Below are 19,070 nucleotides of genomic sequence, written 5' to 3' on the forward strand. Positions count from 1 at the left end.
GCCTCTTCTTTCTCAGGAGACTGAAAAGATTTGGCATGAGCCGCCGCATCCTCAGGACCTTCTATCGCTGTGCCATTGAGAGCATCCTCACTGGATGCATCACCACCTGGTATGGCAACAGCACCGCTTACAACCGCAAAGCTCTCCAGAGAGTAGCGCGGTGTGCAGAAAGGATTACTGGAGGTGAGCTTCCCTCCCTCCAAGACATCTACAGGAAGCGGTGCCTGAGGAAAGCGGGGAGGATCATCAAGGACTCAAGTCACCCCAGCCATAAACTGTCCAGACTACTTCCATCAGGAAGGAGGTTCTGCAGCATCCGGTCCAGAACCAGCAGACTGAGAGACAGCTTTTTCCATCAGGCCATCAGACTGCTGAACACGGCGCAGACTCACTACTGAAACTCCTACATTACACACTCCACACAGTATATTAATGCCACAGTTTTGCACATACCAACCTCTGTATATTTTATATCTCTTATCTTATTGTTTACTTTATTCATTTGTGAAATATGTATGTACGCGTTATACACACACTCACATGCACACACGTAGATAAATTAAAAAAAAACTAAAATACTAGCACACACATTTAGTAATGTATATACCTTACATACTGTATATATTATTACTTAGATTAGCCATTTTTTTATTTTGCTTGTTTTTACGTTATTGTATTTTTGCACAACTCTGTTGCTGTGAAGCTCGCACACAAGAATTTCACTCACATGTACCAGTGTACCTGCACATGTGACGTGACAATAAAAGTGATATGATTTGATTTAAGTCTCCGTTATGTGCTCCTTATAGATGCCGTGTATTAATTCAGAATAATTTATTTCCGTGTCACAGTGCTTTAATAAATCTATCATGTCTACCACCTCTAATAATTAGACCAAACACTAAGAAAAAAGCATGAATGCAATGTGATCTTTCTGCACATTTCACGGCTGTGGTCTGAAGTCTCAGACACAGTCGTGATTTTGTTTCAGAAAGCCTATAAAATTACCATGAGACTAGTTAATCGTATATGTTTATGTTTGTACTTTTTGTTTGTTAGATGAGGATTGTTGTTTGATCATCTGCCTTGTTTCCTGACTGGTCTTATGTTCTTCTGGAGGCAGTTATGCAGGTGTCGGTGAGAAAGCTGGCTCCATATGCTCTCTGTGCAGCTCAGTGTTGTAAAAGCAGAGCTGCGCTCCTGAGTTCAGCACTCCGCTTCCTGCCCCCCGGTGTTCGCACCACATTCAGCGAGACGGGAGTCTGGGAAAAAGATTATCAGCCTGAGACTAGACGCAGAGTGGAAGAATGGTGGCACCCACGAATCATGGCCCAGTGGCAGAAGGACTCACTGGAGGAGGTAGGAGGGTCGTTACCTTTCAAACGCATGTCGGCTCGTTATTTTTAGTCTGGTGACATGACAGCTGTTGTTTACATGCACAGTAGAGTCTTTATTGTTTTTTTATACTCGTTTAAGAAAAACATGTAAAGAAGTAATAAACATTGATTGATCAATCTGTAAATCAGCCAATCAATCAGTGTTTAGTGCTTTACACAGCCAAAAAGGCAACCAAAGTGCTTCCCAGTAAAAGTAGAACATCTAGTCAAATGTGAGAAAAAGTGACGCTTAAGCAAATGAAGGCGTTTCACCTACAAGCTCCCTTCCAACCGGGAACGAACAGGAGTGAAAGCTTTCTACACCGCTGGTCCCGCAACGTCCCAAAATCATGGGAGAATTGCAAAACCACACGTGATTTCAGAATTCTATACAATAACAAGCAAGGAGAAAGATGGCTACATGTGTCCAAAACAGTGTTGGGTAACTTTTCTGTTCTGTTTACATCAGCTACGAGGGTTTCTCAGGAAATTTTGTACGTTTTATCCGCATGTGACTTTTATTTTGAAAGTTTCCAGATGTTTTACACTGCTTGGGTGTTTGACTTCCAGTCGGGTCTAATCTAACCTGCGGAGTTTGACGTGTTTTGGAAGTGTAGCGCTAAAAAAAATAAACTCTAAACGTAATGAGCGTGTCCCTTCGCTTCTGGGACATGTCCAAAACGTTAAACTTTGCTGCCGGTGGAAAGGAAGCCCTCCATCCTAACCGCAACTAATTGCCACGTAGCATGTTTCGGTGCCATTTTGCGACGCTTTCACATTCAGTGGAAAGAAGGGGTGTGTTAGTTTGAACTGGCAACCTACCTGTTACAGGTTGAACTGCTAACCTCCGAGTTACCGTCGCCCCCATGCTTACGGTCAGACTGGGGACAGAAGAAGAGCGAGGTGACTGACTTAACTCTCCTGTGCCACTTCATTTTCAGCTGGACTTGTTGCTTGGTGGACATTAAAAAAGGACATTGTTTTGTTGTTTTAATCATTGTAATGAAGTCACAGAACAAGCAATGTTGAATAAGAATATAAAAAAGCATTTTTGTGGATTTCTTATTCATTAAAATGAAAAAAGCATTTCTGCAGCTCGTGTCCCAACCAAGACCAGGAAGCGGGAGCACATTACTCCAGTTTTAGAATCACTGCATTGGCTCCCCACGTGTTTCAGGATCGATTTCAAAAAACTTTTAATGGTTCTTAAGTGCCTTAACGGTCTTGGGCCTTCTTATCTCTCAGAACTGCTCGTACCGTACGAACCTCGCTGTCTCTGCGCTCCTCTGGCAGCCGTCTCCTTGTTATCCCTAAAGTCAGAACACACACCCACGGCGAGGCGGCCCTCGCCTCTGGAACGGTCTGCCAGAGAACCTCAGGGCCACAGAGAACGGTCATGTTTTTAAGAACGGGCTCAAGACTCACTTTTATTTGCAAAGCACTTTGAGTTGCATTCAATGTGTGAATTGTAAAGTTTGATTTGATTTGCATCAAGTCTGAATTATGGTGCATATTTGCTTCCATACAAACGTCACACTATCTCAGTGGATTTCTGGGACCGTATATGGTGCTGAGCCCAAATAACTGAAGTTTAACTCTCATGAAAATGGGTCTTTTCACCAGCAGAAATATCTTCAAACAACTTTATTATTATTTTCACTCATCGGGTGTTAAATCTTCTTTTCCGTACATTTCCATATCTCCCCCCACCGCTGGAGTTCCTGTATTTCCTCTCTGGGTCTCTGGCTGATTATATACCCTAATGGTCTGAGCGTGTTGCCGTCTCTGACAAGCTGACAGTGATTAAGTGCGTTTATGTCAAGATGCTGGGTCTAATTAATTTATTGAAAAATTCATGAGTCAGGCTTCCTGTAATCACGCATGAACGGATGAAACTGGTACCTACTATGCTGCCATGGTAACAGAGTTGTGATTGTAAACCATTCATTACCTGCAACTGCCACCATTTAGATCCTTACACTATAATCAGCCGCGGTTCGAGCCTCATGCAGTAACAAAGCATCAATGCCCTTGCTCTGAATGCTTTTTACTCCAGCTCTCACCTCATTCATTGAATGCATTCAAGCCTATTTTAAACTCTTCTATTGTTTTTGTGTGGGATTAAAACCAAGCTTTTTATTTCTTTATCCTTCCCAACTTTTCTTAGAGCTGTTTAGAATTGTCTTGTTCTTTCCAGGACTCCAACAGGAAGAAGTTTTACGTCCTCTCCATGTTTCCATACCCATCTGGGCGGCTGCATATGGGTCACGTTCGAGTGTACACCATCAGCGACGTTATTGGTCACTTTCAGAGAATGCGAGGCCACCAGGTAAGAAAGACAGACAATCACAATTTCTTCATGTAAAGTGGGAAACCAGTTTAATATTTGAATGGAGAATATCTGAGACGTTTGTTGCCGAGGGAGACTTTTCATCATTTACAAACTTTAGCATTAAAGGTGCATTATGTAAGAATGAATTAAGAATGACATCCTGTGGGGAAATTTGGTTACTACAGCCCATTTTCAAACCAAAACAAGTGACTTTCTCTCTACTGTTCTGTGAGATTAATGGCTGTTGCCAGCTATGGCTCTGCTCCAAAAGATTCCAGATGACAAGAAAAGACGAGTCATGTACTGTGAGTTGATGAGTAGTGTAGCTGTAGGGTTAATGAACCTACAGCCAGGGCAAGGTGACCCAGGCTGTGTATCTGACCTGTGAGTCTTAAAATCAGGCCATTCGTGACATTAAAGTAGCACTACCAGCTACGTTTCTGGGCCTCACCAGACGAGTACGCACACACAGCTTGTCACTTAAATCCTTTATTCTATATGTTTTTCCAGCTCAATTGCGTCTCACAGTCTGTGCCTTGCTTGTCCTCAAGGAACCAACCCCCTGTCCTCTGAGACCTGTCAACACAAGCCGCCTCGAGTCCCTTCCCTGCTGCTGCAGTCCCGTCCGACCTTCCCCTCCCTGCAGCCTTTCGCGCCGCGCCGCGCCGCGCCGCGCCGCGCCGCACTGCCACAAGTAGATATATACTAGAAAAGTAGCTTGAGGTTTTTTTTATCGCCATTTGCTTCTAATTCACCGTTAGCATCGTAGCTAGCATCGTAGCTCAACATTAGCCTCTAGCCTTCTTTAAGTGATATTAGAGTAAAAACAGGATGCCATGGCTTCTTAGAGATACATGAAATAACCTCTGGGTCGCTCCTGTTACTGGCTTAGGATTTATATTAAACAGTGCTGCGTTAAGCCTACCTGTGTCTAATTATAAATTCCGGTATAGCAGGGTTAGCTTGCATAGAGTGGCAACCCAGTAGACAACCCCCAGCTGGCTTAGAAGTTAGGTTTAAAATATTTAGGAAAAAGTAGATTTGTCTAAATGTAGCTTTTAATTATGTGAGTAAACATTGCTCTTTAGGAAGTAGCACTGAATATAAAATATACAGTTTCACCTAAAAGTAATTTTCTGCACTGATTGGAGATTTGCCAACAATTATTCTAGATAAAAGGCGAACCATGAGTTTAGGTGAGTTTTTTTTTCTTTGAAAATACACAATCCAAAGTTCCAGGGCTGTTAATATCAGAGGCGATTGAAATAATTTTCGGTATGTGGAGACCATGTATGTGGCAAAAAATGTTCCAGAACACCATCACATACCCCATGTTTAAAGACCCGGTGTGCAGCATTTACTTATTTACTGATAGCTAGGGATGCACCGATCAGGTTTTTTGCTAGCGATCACCGATACCAATATCAAAGAATGCTGATCACCGATACCGATCACGTGGATTGGCCAGAAATTTTATACAACATTATAATGAGTGGTACAAACTACATAATCTGGGAATAAAGGAAATGTAACCTAATCTAAAATGGTCTGTATTAGGGTTGTCACGGTGTGAAAATGTAACCTCACGGTTATTGTGACCAAAATTACCATGGTTTTTGGTATTATCGCGGTATTTTTTTTAAACGTGCTACATTTTCACACAATTAAATAAACCCTGTATGTCAGGAAATATTGTCCTCAGTTTGTGTCTAAATTTTGCCTAAAATATGTTATTTTGTAATTATGTTGTTTATTTGTTTACAGTTTTTCCCTTTAGTCTTTAAAATACCAATATTTGCCCATAACTTCTTATTTTATGTCTGTTTGATGTCATCATTTTAAAAGTATTAGATCAGATGGTACTCAGTACTCAAGTAGCATTCTAATCAGATACTTTTTTACCCTTACTTGAGTAATAAACCCTATATCAGGAAAGTATTGTCCTCGGTTTGTGTCCTTCCAGTGAGCTTTGCAGATGTGGGAAAATGTCATCAGGCAGTAATCATTGTTAAATTCATAATTATTCTCGGAGAGAGACCAACTCTTATCTGCCCCTGGGAGCCCCGTAATGCATAGCGTCATTTCAACATGGGGGTGTCCGCGACACGGTTTATATGCAGGTAGCAGCGCTGCGGCTGCTTTATATAGCGACTTGTTGCATTCTCCCTCAACCCAAATCCTCGGATCACGCATTTTAGCTAAAACGCTAACGTTAGCTTGCCTTGCGTTGACTGTAGAGTTGTGGGTGATGGTCACGCAGATGTGTCATGAGATTTGAAGCGTTGCTGCCTTTCACAGACTCTTTCTGCATGTGCTGCAAACAGGATAGCCGTCTTCTATAAACTCCCTCGGCATTCTTCAAATATCTAAAATATGCCCGTACTACCGACTTTGTCTTCTTTGAGGGATAATAAATGTCCTGAGCGCTGCCGTCTCCTCCTTTGACCATTATTTCAGCTTTAGCTTCAAGAAAGTTTTGTTGTAAACAAAGGGTGCATGTGCCGCCAACTTCAGCCGATGATACGGTGGCTGGTAAGGGTCACCGCGCCTACACCGCAGCCACGGTAAACCCACCAAGATAATATAGTTTTTAAAAAAACAAGACGGTTATTATTACTGTCAACTTTTTTTTTTTTTACCGGGGTTTACCGCTACACTGGTTACCGTGACAACCCTACCTGATCGGTCTGCTTTGATCTATTTTGAAAATTCCGATCAAAACCGATAGGGTCGCTATCGGCCGATTGGGATCAAATGCCATCCATCGGTGCATCCCTACTGATAGCTGGAAATGTTTCATTTTTTCAACCAAACTGTGGTCAACCATTCAAAGTCATGCACCATCGTGAAATGTGGTAGCTGTTTAGGTATATACAAGATGCATCGTCCTACATTTCACGTTAACCCTCACTTGACTCTGGAGACGTCAGCGACGTGGAACGGCAGCGGAACGGTTTACTCGTGAGTTTCGCCATCACAGACCAGGAAAATCTCATCCCTGGAGCGGCTTCTCTGCCGTGCTCCTCGCTGGACTCGTGAGATCACAAAGTCCCTCAAGGTCACAGTTTGTTTATGCCATAAACCATTAAAGCAAAAAGAAGGAAATCACGTTTGATATCCCAGTTTGATGTCATAGATGATGTAGTCCCTCTCTTCAGCCAGGATTAAAGCCATAAAAACACATAGTTCTCGAACAATGCTGGGACTAAATAAGTCAATGGGTCACATATTTAGACAGAATCTAAATAGGTATGAAATCGCATCGCTGCAATAGTCATTTATTTTGAAACTTACCAGAGGTTTTACACTGAAACTGTGTGTGATTTCCTGTCTAGCCTTATGTTAAGTACGAACATTGACATGTCCCAGAAGCGACTCACGGCAAAAATGTAACCCATTCCTATCTTTTACGGCGTGGTGAACCGTTTCTGGGACGCTCCTGAGAATTTCCGCATCGTGACAGGTTTGAATTACCCCCACAGACTATAATGGATTCCATTTGATGCTTCCAGTGTGAAGTAGGGGCTACGCTTTGATCTGATGGAACCTGAAACGAACAGCAGGGGGCAGCAGTACGCCCTGGAAGCATTTGGAATTCTAGCATGTCCAAGGAAGGTCCTGCCTTTCTCACCTCTGATTGGCTGGAAGGGCTCTCCTACGATTGGCTGTTTCATGTCAGAGGAAACTTTTCCCTTGCTGCAGGCTTTTATCTTTACAGCCAGATCTTGAGGGGATTTTTGAAGAGAAAGTGAAATCATCGCTATAATAAACATCCTTTCCTGATTTGCAACAAACAAGTTTCAGTTTCTTTCATAAAAGAGCCTGAAAAATGTCAAAATGTGTCATTAGTTTAGAAACATCGTATTAAATTCATTTTTATAAACTATATTCTTGACTCTGAATTATTATGAAGTGTGTGTTTCTCTGGCAGTCCAAAGAACCCAAGATCCTTATAAATCAAATATTCAAAGACCAATAAGGTTGATAATTCATATTTATATGGAAAATCACATCTTATTGATTATTCAGTAAAAGTAACAACTTCCATCACTTTACATAATAAATGTTGTTGAACTTTATCACACTGTAGACTGACTTTTTATCTGTTGGCTCTATTGGGGCTGTTTACATCCTACAGTAGATCTCTCATCATCTGATTAAATGTGTATCATTTAATCAAATTTCAGTTTAAAGCTGATTATGATTTAGACCAAATTTTCACCAGTTTTCATTGTTGTAGAACATAAACAGACCTGATGCACACAGCTGGGCAGAATAGGGCAGCTTCTTTAAAGGGACTTTACGGACTTTTGAATTTTTATGCTCGCGATTGCCCCTTCAGGCCAGAAGCGTAACGGCAGCTTCAATGGTAGGCTCGTGCACGAGGCGCGCATGCTGTACGTGCTAGGGCTGCAGCTATCGAATATTTTTGTAATCGAGTACTCTATCGAATCTTTTTTTCGATTAATCGAGTACTCTAATAAATTACCCTTTTGTGTTTGTAAACCTTTATATCATATATTGATGAGCCAAGATGGCGCCGAGTATGGCTGCCTCGTCGCGAGCTCCACCAAGTTCCAACATTACATGCTCCATACTGTACATTAATGCCACTGTGTTGCACATACCAACCTCTGTACATTTTATATCTCTTATCTTATTGTTTACTTTATTCATTTGTATACTTAGATTAGCCATTTTTATATTTTACTTGTTTTTACATTACTGTATTTTTGCACAACTCTGTTGCTGTGAAGCTCGCACACAAGAATTTCACTCGCATGTACTGTACCAGTGTACCTGCACCTGTGACGTGACAATAAAAGTGATTTGATTTGATATAAAATAGCATGTTATAATTATGAAAGACCTCTTGAAATGAGAAAGCAATTGCCAGTTATTCTTCAAGTTTTATTCAAAATTAGTTTGCAAAACTTCAACTTTACTTCACAGTAAACAAATGCCTGTGCAAAAAATAAGTATACAACCTGAGCCGATTTTCCCCTCATGCGAGAATCTGCTAGCCTGCAAGCCAGACAAAAACTAGGAGGATAACGCTACGAGCGGCTGCGGCCCAAACAGAACCAGAACCGCTCACGGCGCAAACAGCTCGCCGGCTGTTTCCCTATTAACACACGTCTGTTTTAATTTCCACACTTTTTTTTCTCACACTAACAAGGATTGTCGAGAAAGCATGTTTGCTGTGGTTTTGTCAAATTATACTGATCACAAAACATTTATTTACTTTCTTTCGTTTTCCTCCGCCACTCATAAATACCCGTGTCCTCCTGCAGAAACCCCGAGGGACAACAGACATCAATAACACAATAAAAATCCGACGTGTTGTAAAAACTGCTATTTTTTAGCACATTTTAAGTCCGACGTGTTGCTACCAGATGTACGGTGTGAGCTGAAACTGAGTGCTACAAACGAAAAAGTCGCAGAGTCCGCAGAATATATAGAAAAACAGGCTAAAATGCATTATCTTGTAGAGGCTCCGAGTCCGCTTGCAGAAGTGACATTTACAGGTGCTGCAGCATGGAGGATGTGGTGTTGTGGTAGGCTAAATCCATTTTACTGTATTTAAACTGGACTACGTTTTCTGCCTTACGACGTGAAAAATGGTCCCACAACTTTGACATTTTGTGTCTTTTTCGCACTCCACCGGGGTCCACGTTGTCCGCCATGGCTTAAGAGAAAGTTAAGTTATATTCGCTACTCGCGTGTGCATTCAGTCCAGTGTGCATGTGCGTCACTTATTTCGGTCCGGGTGAAACATGACCCCGGGCGATTGAAAAGCCATGAATTAATTAAATATGAATTAAACGAATCCTCGAGGCAGAGAATTTGACTCGAGGATTTTTTGTACTCGAATTATTCGAGGTACTCGAGGAATCGTTTCAGCTCTAGTACGTGCACACTCCTTAACGAAAATAACAGCTGAGACAGTCACGTGTGTGTGTGTGTGTGTGTGTGTGTGTGTGTGTGTGTGTGTGTGTGTGTGTGTGTGTGTGGCCCGGAGGACAGGAGAACCTGCAGCCAATTAATTGAATATTTTGGTTCTGTACCTTTCTCTTCAGCACAGCTGACAAAGGTTTATGATGGGTCAGTCCTCCTGCATGCTCAGATCATTCCCTTCCCTTGTTTGAAAAATTGTTCCAAAATGAAAGTTGAACCCACATCTTTTTTATCTGTGAATTCAATGCCGTTCGGCGAGTCTCAAATAAAAATATGGACTTCTTACTGTAAAAAAATATACCATTAATGTAAAAAAGATTTTCTCAAAAAACTATGTTCACATCCAGAATCGAGCCCAGATCTACTGCATGGGAGTCAGACATCCTACAAGTTGAGCTACACTAGAGCCCTGCACTGAAGCCCTAGGCCCTCGGCCCTCGGCCCAGCCAGACGGCCCTCGGGCCGGGCTTCGGGCCAACGACTGTGTAATTACCTCGGACACGGGCCGGGCCGGGCGCCTTTATTTTTAATCGAATTCATTAAAATAAATTGAAACACTTAAACCAGGGGTCGGCAACCTGTTCCCATCAAAGAGACATTAATACCCGTTAACCACAGTACAGAAAACACTGGGAGCCACAGCAGCCACGGAGTTGTGGGTGGGGCCTACCCTCAGACAGCAGAGCGCTGCTCACAACAGGTGACAGTAGCCAGTACCGGTCGCTCGTGTACGTCAAATTTATCTTTCATAAAAAGATAATCAATAAAACGATTTATATAAAATGGATCCAGAAGTTGTAGCCCGTCTCTGCCTACAATATTTTTATATTTTTCACCCTGTTGGTGGTTTTACTGAGCAGGTGCCACTTTTATCTTACGTTTCTTTTTAAAATGTGTTTAGACTGTTCAGAATACAAATCCAGGCTCTGTCACGTTTGATTGTTGTAATTAAACTTTGTAGGTGGGGAAGGTCAGAAAAGGATCCGATCATTTAGTTTTTCCCTCATTTACAGTGACGGAGATAACGGCGCAGTGCACCTGGCTCTGGTGTTAATCAAGTTAAATTTTATCTATTTTCACAAGAAAACAGAACAGTTAAAAGTAGGGCTTGTGTTGACCGGACAGTTCCCATATTTGACCGTTTATTTTGACGGAGAAAGAATAGAAAGAATTACCCCGACGCATGCAGACGAACTGACATTTTATTCTACGCACATCGCAGATGTAGCTAAATCACCCAAGAAAAGATTCCCATCTCAACATCTGAGCTGGACACTGCCCAGCGCAGCTCGCTGTCAGCGTGCACTACATAAGGAACACAGCGAGCTGAAGATGTGGAGATTGGCTTGGAGCACGTCGCAGAACCAGAGTGCATGCGGGAAGATTCCTCCGACTGAATTCAGTCGGAGGAATCTTCCCGCTGATCTGAATCTGATGCGGCTCTCTGTGCTTGTAAAATAATGAATGGATATTTAAATAAAATGCTTTATATTTTACTGAATTAATTTTATATCTGTAAGTCAATTCTATGTAAAGATTGTCTGCTAAACCTGAACAGGCCCAACCCGGTCTTACTGTGAGACTGGGTTGACGCGTCACGCTTGTGCGTAATCATATGCGCCTCCTGAGCTGAAGACGATGTGAGATTCTGGGCTTCTCCTCAGACGGCTCCTGGATGTGTCGCCACATTGGAGACAGGAACAAGCGCTATTCAGCCAAAGTTTCATAATCAGGGAACATTTTCTAAGTGACAAGTCTCTCTGAGAGAAGGGGTTTGGAAAACACTCGCTTCAGTGGGAGGAACCTTCCCGCATGCGCTCTGGTTCTGCAACGCGCTCCAAGCCCCTCTCCACAACTTCAGCTCGCTGTGCACATATGCGCTGACAGCGAGCTGCGCTGAGCAATGTCCAGCTCAGATGTTCAGATGGGAATCTTTTCTTGGGTGATTTAGCTACATCTGCGATGTGTGTAGAATAAAATGTCAGTTCGTCTTGCATGCGTCGGGGTAATTCTTTCTATTCTTTCTCCGTCAAAATAAATGGTCAAATACAGGAACTATCCGGTCAACACAAGCCCTGCTTTTAACTGTTCTGTTTTCTTGTGAAAATTGTTGGAAAGAGATAAAATTTAACTTGATTACCACCAGAGCCTGCGCCGTCATCTCCGTGACGGTAAATGAGGGAAAAACAAATTGATCGGATCCTGCACGTCTTTTAACACATTGGTCAGGATTGACGCACTTTATTTTCATTTAGTTGGTTAAAAAAAAGTCGGGCTCGGGTCGGGCCAGAGAATCCTGAAAACCTTTTCGGGCCGGGCCGGACATGGGCTCAGATTTTAGGCCCGTGCAGGGCTCTAAGCTACACTCTAGTAACATTCACACGATCTGTAACTTTTATATCCTTGATGACACCTGAAACGTTAAACCAAAGAACGGTTCGGAGTGAAAATGGCTATTTTGTTGCAAATTTGCAGGAAATATCTAGAAGAAAGTTCTACAGAAAGTAGCTAAGGGTCCTCAGAAATGTAGCTAGCTTTGTCACTAGGAGTTAGGAACATTGACAAAGTGGCACTGCCTCTCTCTCTGCTGCTAAAGCTACTGATAGCAAATGCTACGGGCTATGCCTGAGCGTGAACACGCATGAAGCAGCCTGCTCGACCCGAGCATCTCTCTTTTTCTGTGATTTTACAGAAAAACAGGCAATCACAGTAAAAATGCCAGAGCTCATTCTACAGGACCAGGGCATTGCAGGAGAATGTATGAAGAAGACATTTATTATTTCTATACATGTTTTGGCTGTCAAACTTCCATAATGCCCCTTTAAATGCCATACCCAGGTAAGGCACATATGTTTATCCTATGTAATCTAATGCTTCAGAGCCAAGAGATATAAAGTAAGTCCAACTGTTTGATAAATGCAACAAGATTAGAAATTCACATTTAATGTTTTTCAGTTTTTTATGAAACATAAAACAAAATGTTTTGCAAAACAGGACATAATGGTTATTATAATGCTAAGTTCACATTTTCTTTACAAAACTCCCCCAAACAGCTTTCGGCTGGTGGCAGAAGGTCAGTCTGCACTCAGCGAGGACAGCCGGTTTGCTGCTAATTGAAACAGCCAATCATAGTAGAGCCTTTCTAGCCAATCAGAGGCGAGAAAGGCGGGCTCTTCCTGGGACAACCTAGGATTCCAAAAGATGCTGGCTGGAAGCATGCATAATAATAATGACAGATTTCCTTTTTGATGCATGTGGGCTACTGTGCACTCTCTCTGTGATGAAATGGTTTAAAGCCAGACTGAAGGACTTCTGGAATGTGAAAAATATTTAAATTATTCATCAACCCAGCATGCGCTTTTTTTATGATCAACAAAATTAGTCATGATAGAAATGTTTGAGCCTGGTTTCTTTAGTAAAACGTGTATAACTGCATGCTTTAAAGCACTCCGCACTTGACCTGGCAACAGTTTGGAGTAGATTAAATTCAGAAAATGTGGTCCCAAGGTATGAAACACCTCTTTAAGAAACCAGGGAGGGATGACATCATGGCCCTCTTTACCAAGGGGAGATGAAACTTCAGCAGATGATTAGATCTTTAACGTTTGGCGGTCATGTGACATATGACAATGTACATTAAAAACAATACAAAGAGAAAAGTAAGGGAAGCAGTAGATGGCATACCAACCATTCAGCCGCCATCTTGCCATTCCAGAGATTCCACAGACATGAGTGGATAGAGGTACTTAAGGTACGTCAAGTCATTATTTAAAAAATGATGTATTTGCAACAGTGGCAGAGGAGTTAAGTGCCCACCCTGTACCTGAAGGGTTGCAGGTTTGTATTCTGCTCAGTCTGTTGCATTCGTGTCCTTGGGCAAGACACTTAACCAGCCTCGCTTGCTGGTGGAGGTCGAAGAGACCGGTGGCACCAGTGTTGGGCAGTCAGTCTGCACCAGGGTCCCAGCTATGGCTACACTGTTGTTCATCACCACCAGTGTGTGAATGTAAGAGTGCCTTGGGGAGTTGTAAGACCCTAGAAGACTCTAGAAGTATACAGGTCAGTTATAATTCAGCATTTGATTCAACGCTGGGCTGCCTCCATAGCGATGACTATGCCACATCGCTCGTTGCTCTGATTTGTCCTAGAGCTGTCAGTTGTGTGTTTAGACAACAACAACTAGATTCCGCCTCACGACTGAGCTCTGTCCGTGGGTCGTGGCCAGACTATATTTACATAGGGTGGTAGTTTTTTAGTTTACTGTGATGCAAACCTTTAGTATGTTTGCAACACAGCACCACACACTGGCCTGGCATAGTTACTACTGCATTTTGGGTTGTGTGCATGGTTAAAGGTGGATGGAGACGCTTCAGAAACACTGGCCTGTTCATAAGGTTATTTTAAAAAGACGAATAAAAAGTCACTTCACTCTACCACTAAATCAACCCCTCCCCCAGATATGGGTTAGAATTTCAGGTTATTCATTCTTCTTATAATTGTATTTGTCATTAATATCAATACATTTTTACTTTATTGCATTTTACTGCTATTTATTATTATTTTATTTTTACATTTTTCCTTTTCAAACTAAGACGGTGGTTCAGAGTAAAAATCAACACTGCTTCTGCTACTATTAAATGTTATTATAACCAGAGTTTCAAGTTGAAATATGCAATATTTTAAACCTCAGTATGCCACGAAACAACCACGGGTCACGTGAAAAGAACAATTATAGATTTATTTCCTTAGCTAAGGACCCAGCCTGTCTCTGTGGAGCTTTTTAGTTCCCTCCTTGGGCTTCCCTATTGTCAAAAGTCAGTCCAATTGCTCCCGCACAAATATGCAGACTTCTTTTGAAGCCTGCAAAGTTCTGGCTCCTCCTAAGGACTCTTTGATTAGGAGGACTCGCTTCTGGAAGTTCATTTAGATCTGAGTCCTGCTTTCATTATCTAAGGTAGTGAATTCTTCTTTTAAGGTTCTCTTCTTCGCTCCACTAAGTTTTTTCCTCAGCTCTAGAGTTTGTGTTTGTGTTCTGACCACCAGATTTGCTAAAGAAAATATTTTTCCAAATCACGCATTCATCAAACACTTCGAACATTTAAAAGAACTAGCTGTCATGTGCAGTTATTGTTTTCCTGTCTGGGTTACATTTGGAACGTCTGATTTGTCATTTTGTCATTTCCAGTTAACGAGGTGCTCCTCGTCACAGAACACACACTACGGTGATGGTGCATTTGCATATTTCACACTTGCATTGGTTTCCCGTTTGTTGCTTAGCAGCCAGTTGTTGAAGCTGGAAGGTTTCAGACTGGAGCGAGTCAAGCTCACTGTGGTGGCTTTAAAATGAAGAGTTTGTCTCTTTTTGGATGTGAATGAACTCAAATCCCCACTCGCCTGATGTGAAGCTGGCTGATGACTGAGTGACGAGACTCTGTCTCGGATCAAAGCGTTTCAGTCTTAAGCGCTCTGTTTGATTCCACTTAACGCCTGTCGTTAATGAAGCTGTGAGCGGTGACGGTCAGGTTGGTCATGGTCCTGCAGCGACACAAACAACTCCTGCTCTTCAGCTCACTCCCCTCATCAGCCTCCTCTGTGTTTCTGTGCTCCTGGTGGAGTTTGACATGAGCTGGTTTGTCTCTTTCTCCTTCACCTGCAGAGAGGATCCTTCCATCCTCCGTCTGGGTTCTCCCTGAACAGACACGGGTTTCACATGGCTGCTAACGGCTTCGTGCACAGGAAGGAACTTCTCTCAGCGTCTGTCCAAAAGCTGTTCTGCTTTATGCACACAGTCTGCTTTTTTTCTCCTGTTAATTGAGGAATGTGCTCGTTATTTTTGGCATCGCCATAAAGTTTTATACTGATTCTATCCTGACCAACTTCTGCTGCCATGAAGTGAGCCGTGTTCAGAACAATCTCTTAATGAAAGCGACTAATCTTATCATGAATTACGTTGAAATAAGAGGAATGTGAAAAATCTGAATTATTAAAGGTAAACAAGGTAGGACACATGATAAATACATCAAAAGGACGGATGGTATTCATGTGTCAGTGAATTATTAAATATTAAAAGCATTTACTTCATAGTGTTGTAATGCACATTAAACACACCAGTTCAGCTTGAATCTGTTTATACTTAATGAGAAAAAAATGTTTTTTCAAAGAAATGTTTTGAAAAGCTGAAAGCTTTGTAGGAATTAGGAGTCTAAGTTATGAAGAAAATCCATTTTTTACAAAATGAGGAACCAGACATTAAGCAGAACGTATTTATTTTTATTTAATTAAGTAATTGTTTTGGTCATTTTGACACGAGTTTCTGTGCTGGTTAATTACTATGACAACATTCACAGTGGTTCATGCAGATGGTATTAAACCTATACATTGATGAATTATTTATAAGGTGCAGTGTGTAAGAACATAGTGAGAATTTTACAGTGAGAAAATCTCAGCAGAGTCTGATGTTTCAGTCATTTGGAAGGAAGGTTACACTGAAACATATTTCATATCCAGCCGGCTGCGCAGATTATCAGTTTTTCTTTTTTCAAAGTAAAGGAAGGAGGAACGTGACTACTGTTTATCATCGGTGAGCGTGGGGTCGCCATGTCTGCTGTAAGCTAATGCTGCAGCACCGACACCTGTAACCTGACAACAGCCGGCTAAAAGCTTCAGAGCTGTTGCAGTAACCAGATTTTACCACAGGATGTCGTTTTTACTTCATTTCTACATAATGCACCTTTAACAAAGAAGCACATTTCCAAACAGCCTAAAACTCTTTAATGATTCCAGCTGCTTCTACAGAGGGTGTGAAGGTGGTCATTATTAAATATTAGCTAAATTAGCACAAAGGCTAAAACCAGGCGAAACTGCTTGCATTGCTTTGTTGTTGGAGAAGATGAAGTTCATGCATCCAGTTGAAGCTCCACAGAACCAGAGGTTTGTACTTTTATACGGTGAGGTTTAGCCCCCTTTACTCTGGTTATTGATAGAAGCTGAGCTCATCTAAACTGTTACTTTAAAATTAAAAGTAAATTTTCTTAAATTTTATTTAATAATGCTGCTTAAATGAACCAAACTTCCAGCACAAAGTGGATAAAACAATTATTTCTTAAAGCTCTGTTCTACCTTCCGTAGAATAGAATAAAATAGAATAGCATAGACTGTATTGATCCCACAGTGGGAATATTCGCTTGTTACAGCAGCACCGGCACTTAAGAGAATAATTAGAAGAAAAATCATGAAAAAGATACATGTGTACATGTACACAGTAGTCTAGACGTGTAACCTTCGACCCCTGAAACCCTGAATAAAACAGAATTTCTACGTGTGAAATGATTGAGTTGCTTGAAGAATGCTCAGACTCTCCACTGAGAGCTGGAGCACCTATAAGGCTCTGGTTTGAATTCTTGTGACGAGGAACACGGACTCGAAGCTTCCACAGGTGGAGTCGAGCGTCTCGCTGTAGCCGTGTGGGAGGACACTTGCTCCTTGCCCTCCTGTCCCCTCCGCCATCCAGTGAGCGGTGGGCTTCCAGTCTCTTTGTGTTTCCGGTTGGCTCTGTCTGAGCAGCGCTCTGTGATGAAAGCAGTCTGACCGACTCCCACGCCCATCCTCCTCCTCCTGTCACCCGGGATGTGAAACCCACACCATGATGAAAGCTTCGGGATGCTCTTGACTCCTGATCTGGACGGAGGAGACTCGGATAAGTGGGGCTATTAGCGACGGGGGAAACATTTGCCTCTGTCAACTTTCTCATTTGAACTGTTAACCTTTCCACCACAGCAGTTTACTTGAACTTCTTAAAGAGAATGACAACATCTCTCGTGTTGGTTTCTCGCTCTGCTGCCTGTGTGCTCTTATTCAGAGCCAGCTGAGCCTCCCTCAGCCTCCCTCAGCCTTTCACCATCCAGCACTCGTCTTTTACAAATGAGGCCCCTGTAGTTACCAAGGATACCAATTCATCTGAAACATCAGACCCGTTAGAGTCCGCACGATGATCCTCTCCAGCCTTCGGCTCATTGTCACTCTGCTTCTCCACTCCATGCGCTCCTTCCACTCCTGAGCTTTCATCTCATTTCTCTCTCGCCGAGCAGAAAAACACGGCCAACCACGAGGAGCGAAAGAGACTTCTGGAGTGTTTGCCAAAGAGGGAGACGATAAAATGGATCTGTAAACAAGGCCCAGCTAGACGGATGGAGACGGAGAATACTTTTAGAAAAATGTGTTTACAACACCTGAAGTCATTAGAGTTGCTGGAACAAAGCTTCCTCGTTCTCATCCTTTATTTGGATGGCAGTCTGCTCGTGTGCTTGTTTGGAGCTACAGCTGAAATCAGGATGCTTACATTAGCATCAAATACAGCAACGTATTACACTGCAAAAACGGATTTTTGACAGAGCAGAAAAGCCTAATTTTTAGACATTTTATCTTATTTATCTAAAATTAACAAATACATCCAAATTTAGGCTGCACAGTGGTGCAGTGGTTAGAGCTGTTGCCTTGCAGTAAGAAGGTCCTGGGTTCGCTTCCCGGCCTGGGATCTTTCTGCATGGAGGTTGCATGTTCTCCCTGTGCATGTGTGGGTTCTCTCCGGGTACTCCGGCTTCCTCCCACAGTCCAAAAACATGACTGTTAAGTTGATTGGTCCGTCTAAATTGTCCTTAGGTGTGAGTGTGTGTGTATGTGTGCATGATTGTTTGTTCTGTGTGTCTCTGTGTTGCCCTGCGATGGACTGGCTCTCTGTCCAGGGTGTACCCCGCCTGATTGCCCGTTGACTGCTGGAGATAGGCACCAGCCCCCCCGCGACCCTGCGTGGACAAGCGGGTTCAGAAAATGGATGGATCAAAATTTAGACTATTCTGCTAGTTTTAAGATATCTAGCCAAGCAACATTGGCTAGCCCCATTGGCTGGCTTTTGGCAAGAAAATTTGGATCATATTTAAAAGTATTTTACCTTATTAAAGTAATGCTGCTTTTCTAGAGAAGGATTTATTTTTTGTTTTGGCCTAAAAACAAGATCAAATACCTAAACGTTAGTTTTTTTCTTAGAAATCAGTTTTTGCAGTGTATTAATTTAAAATCTAAGACAAATTCATTTAAAGATTTTTGGAAAACGTAAAACCTTCCAAACTTGAATTATTAGAAATTCTAAGCCTCCTCTATAATGAAATAGAAGGGTTGGTATTTTTCCACACATAACTCCACTTCTTGGATACTTGTTGTTCATTACTTTATTGAGAGCTGCTGTTTGTCTACAGGTGCTGAATCCAATGGGTTGGGATGCTTTTGGTCTTCCTGCTGAGAACGCAGCCATAGAAAGAGGCCTTGATCCAGAAGAGTGGACCAAAAGGCACGTCAACTCACTAATGATAAAATTAACTGTTCCTATATGGAGAAATTTGCCCTCATGT

The 19,070-nt window shown here is 42.2% G+C and overlaps 1 protein-coding gene across 3 annotated transcripts in view; it reads left to right on the forward strand.

Moving 5' to 3' along the window:
- lars2 (leucyl-tRNA synthetase 2, mitochondrial) overlaps nt 1–19,070 on the forward strand; it is a 59,876-nt gene that overhangs the window by 8,797 nt on the left and 32,009 nt on the right. For 2 of the 3 annotated variants that reach the window (XM_015975925.3, XM_070550784.1), the window contains exons 2-4: nt 1,120–1,359; nt 3,574–3,705; nt 18,918–19,009. In XM_015975925.3, the coding sequence (XP_015831411.3) occupies nt 1,126–1,359; nt 3,574–3,705; nt 18,918–19,009 (458 nt within the window). In that variant the 5' untranslated portion in view covers nt 1,120–1,125. The remainder of the gene's footprint in view (nt 1–1,119; nt 1,360–3,573; nt 3,706–18,917; nt 19,010–19,070) is intronic. The other variant, XM_015975926.3, reaches the window with a different exon arrangement.

Source organism: Nothobranchius furzeri, chromosome 5, assembly GCF_043380555.1.
Source record: "Nothobranchius furzeri strain GRZ-AD chromosome 5, NfurGRZ-RIMD1, whole genome shotgun sequence".
NCBI lineage: Eukaryota > Metazoa > Chordata > Actinopteri > Cyprinodontiformes > Nothobranchiidae > Nothobranchius > Nothobranchius furzeri.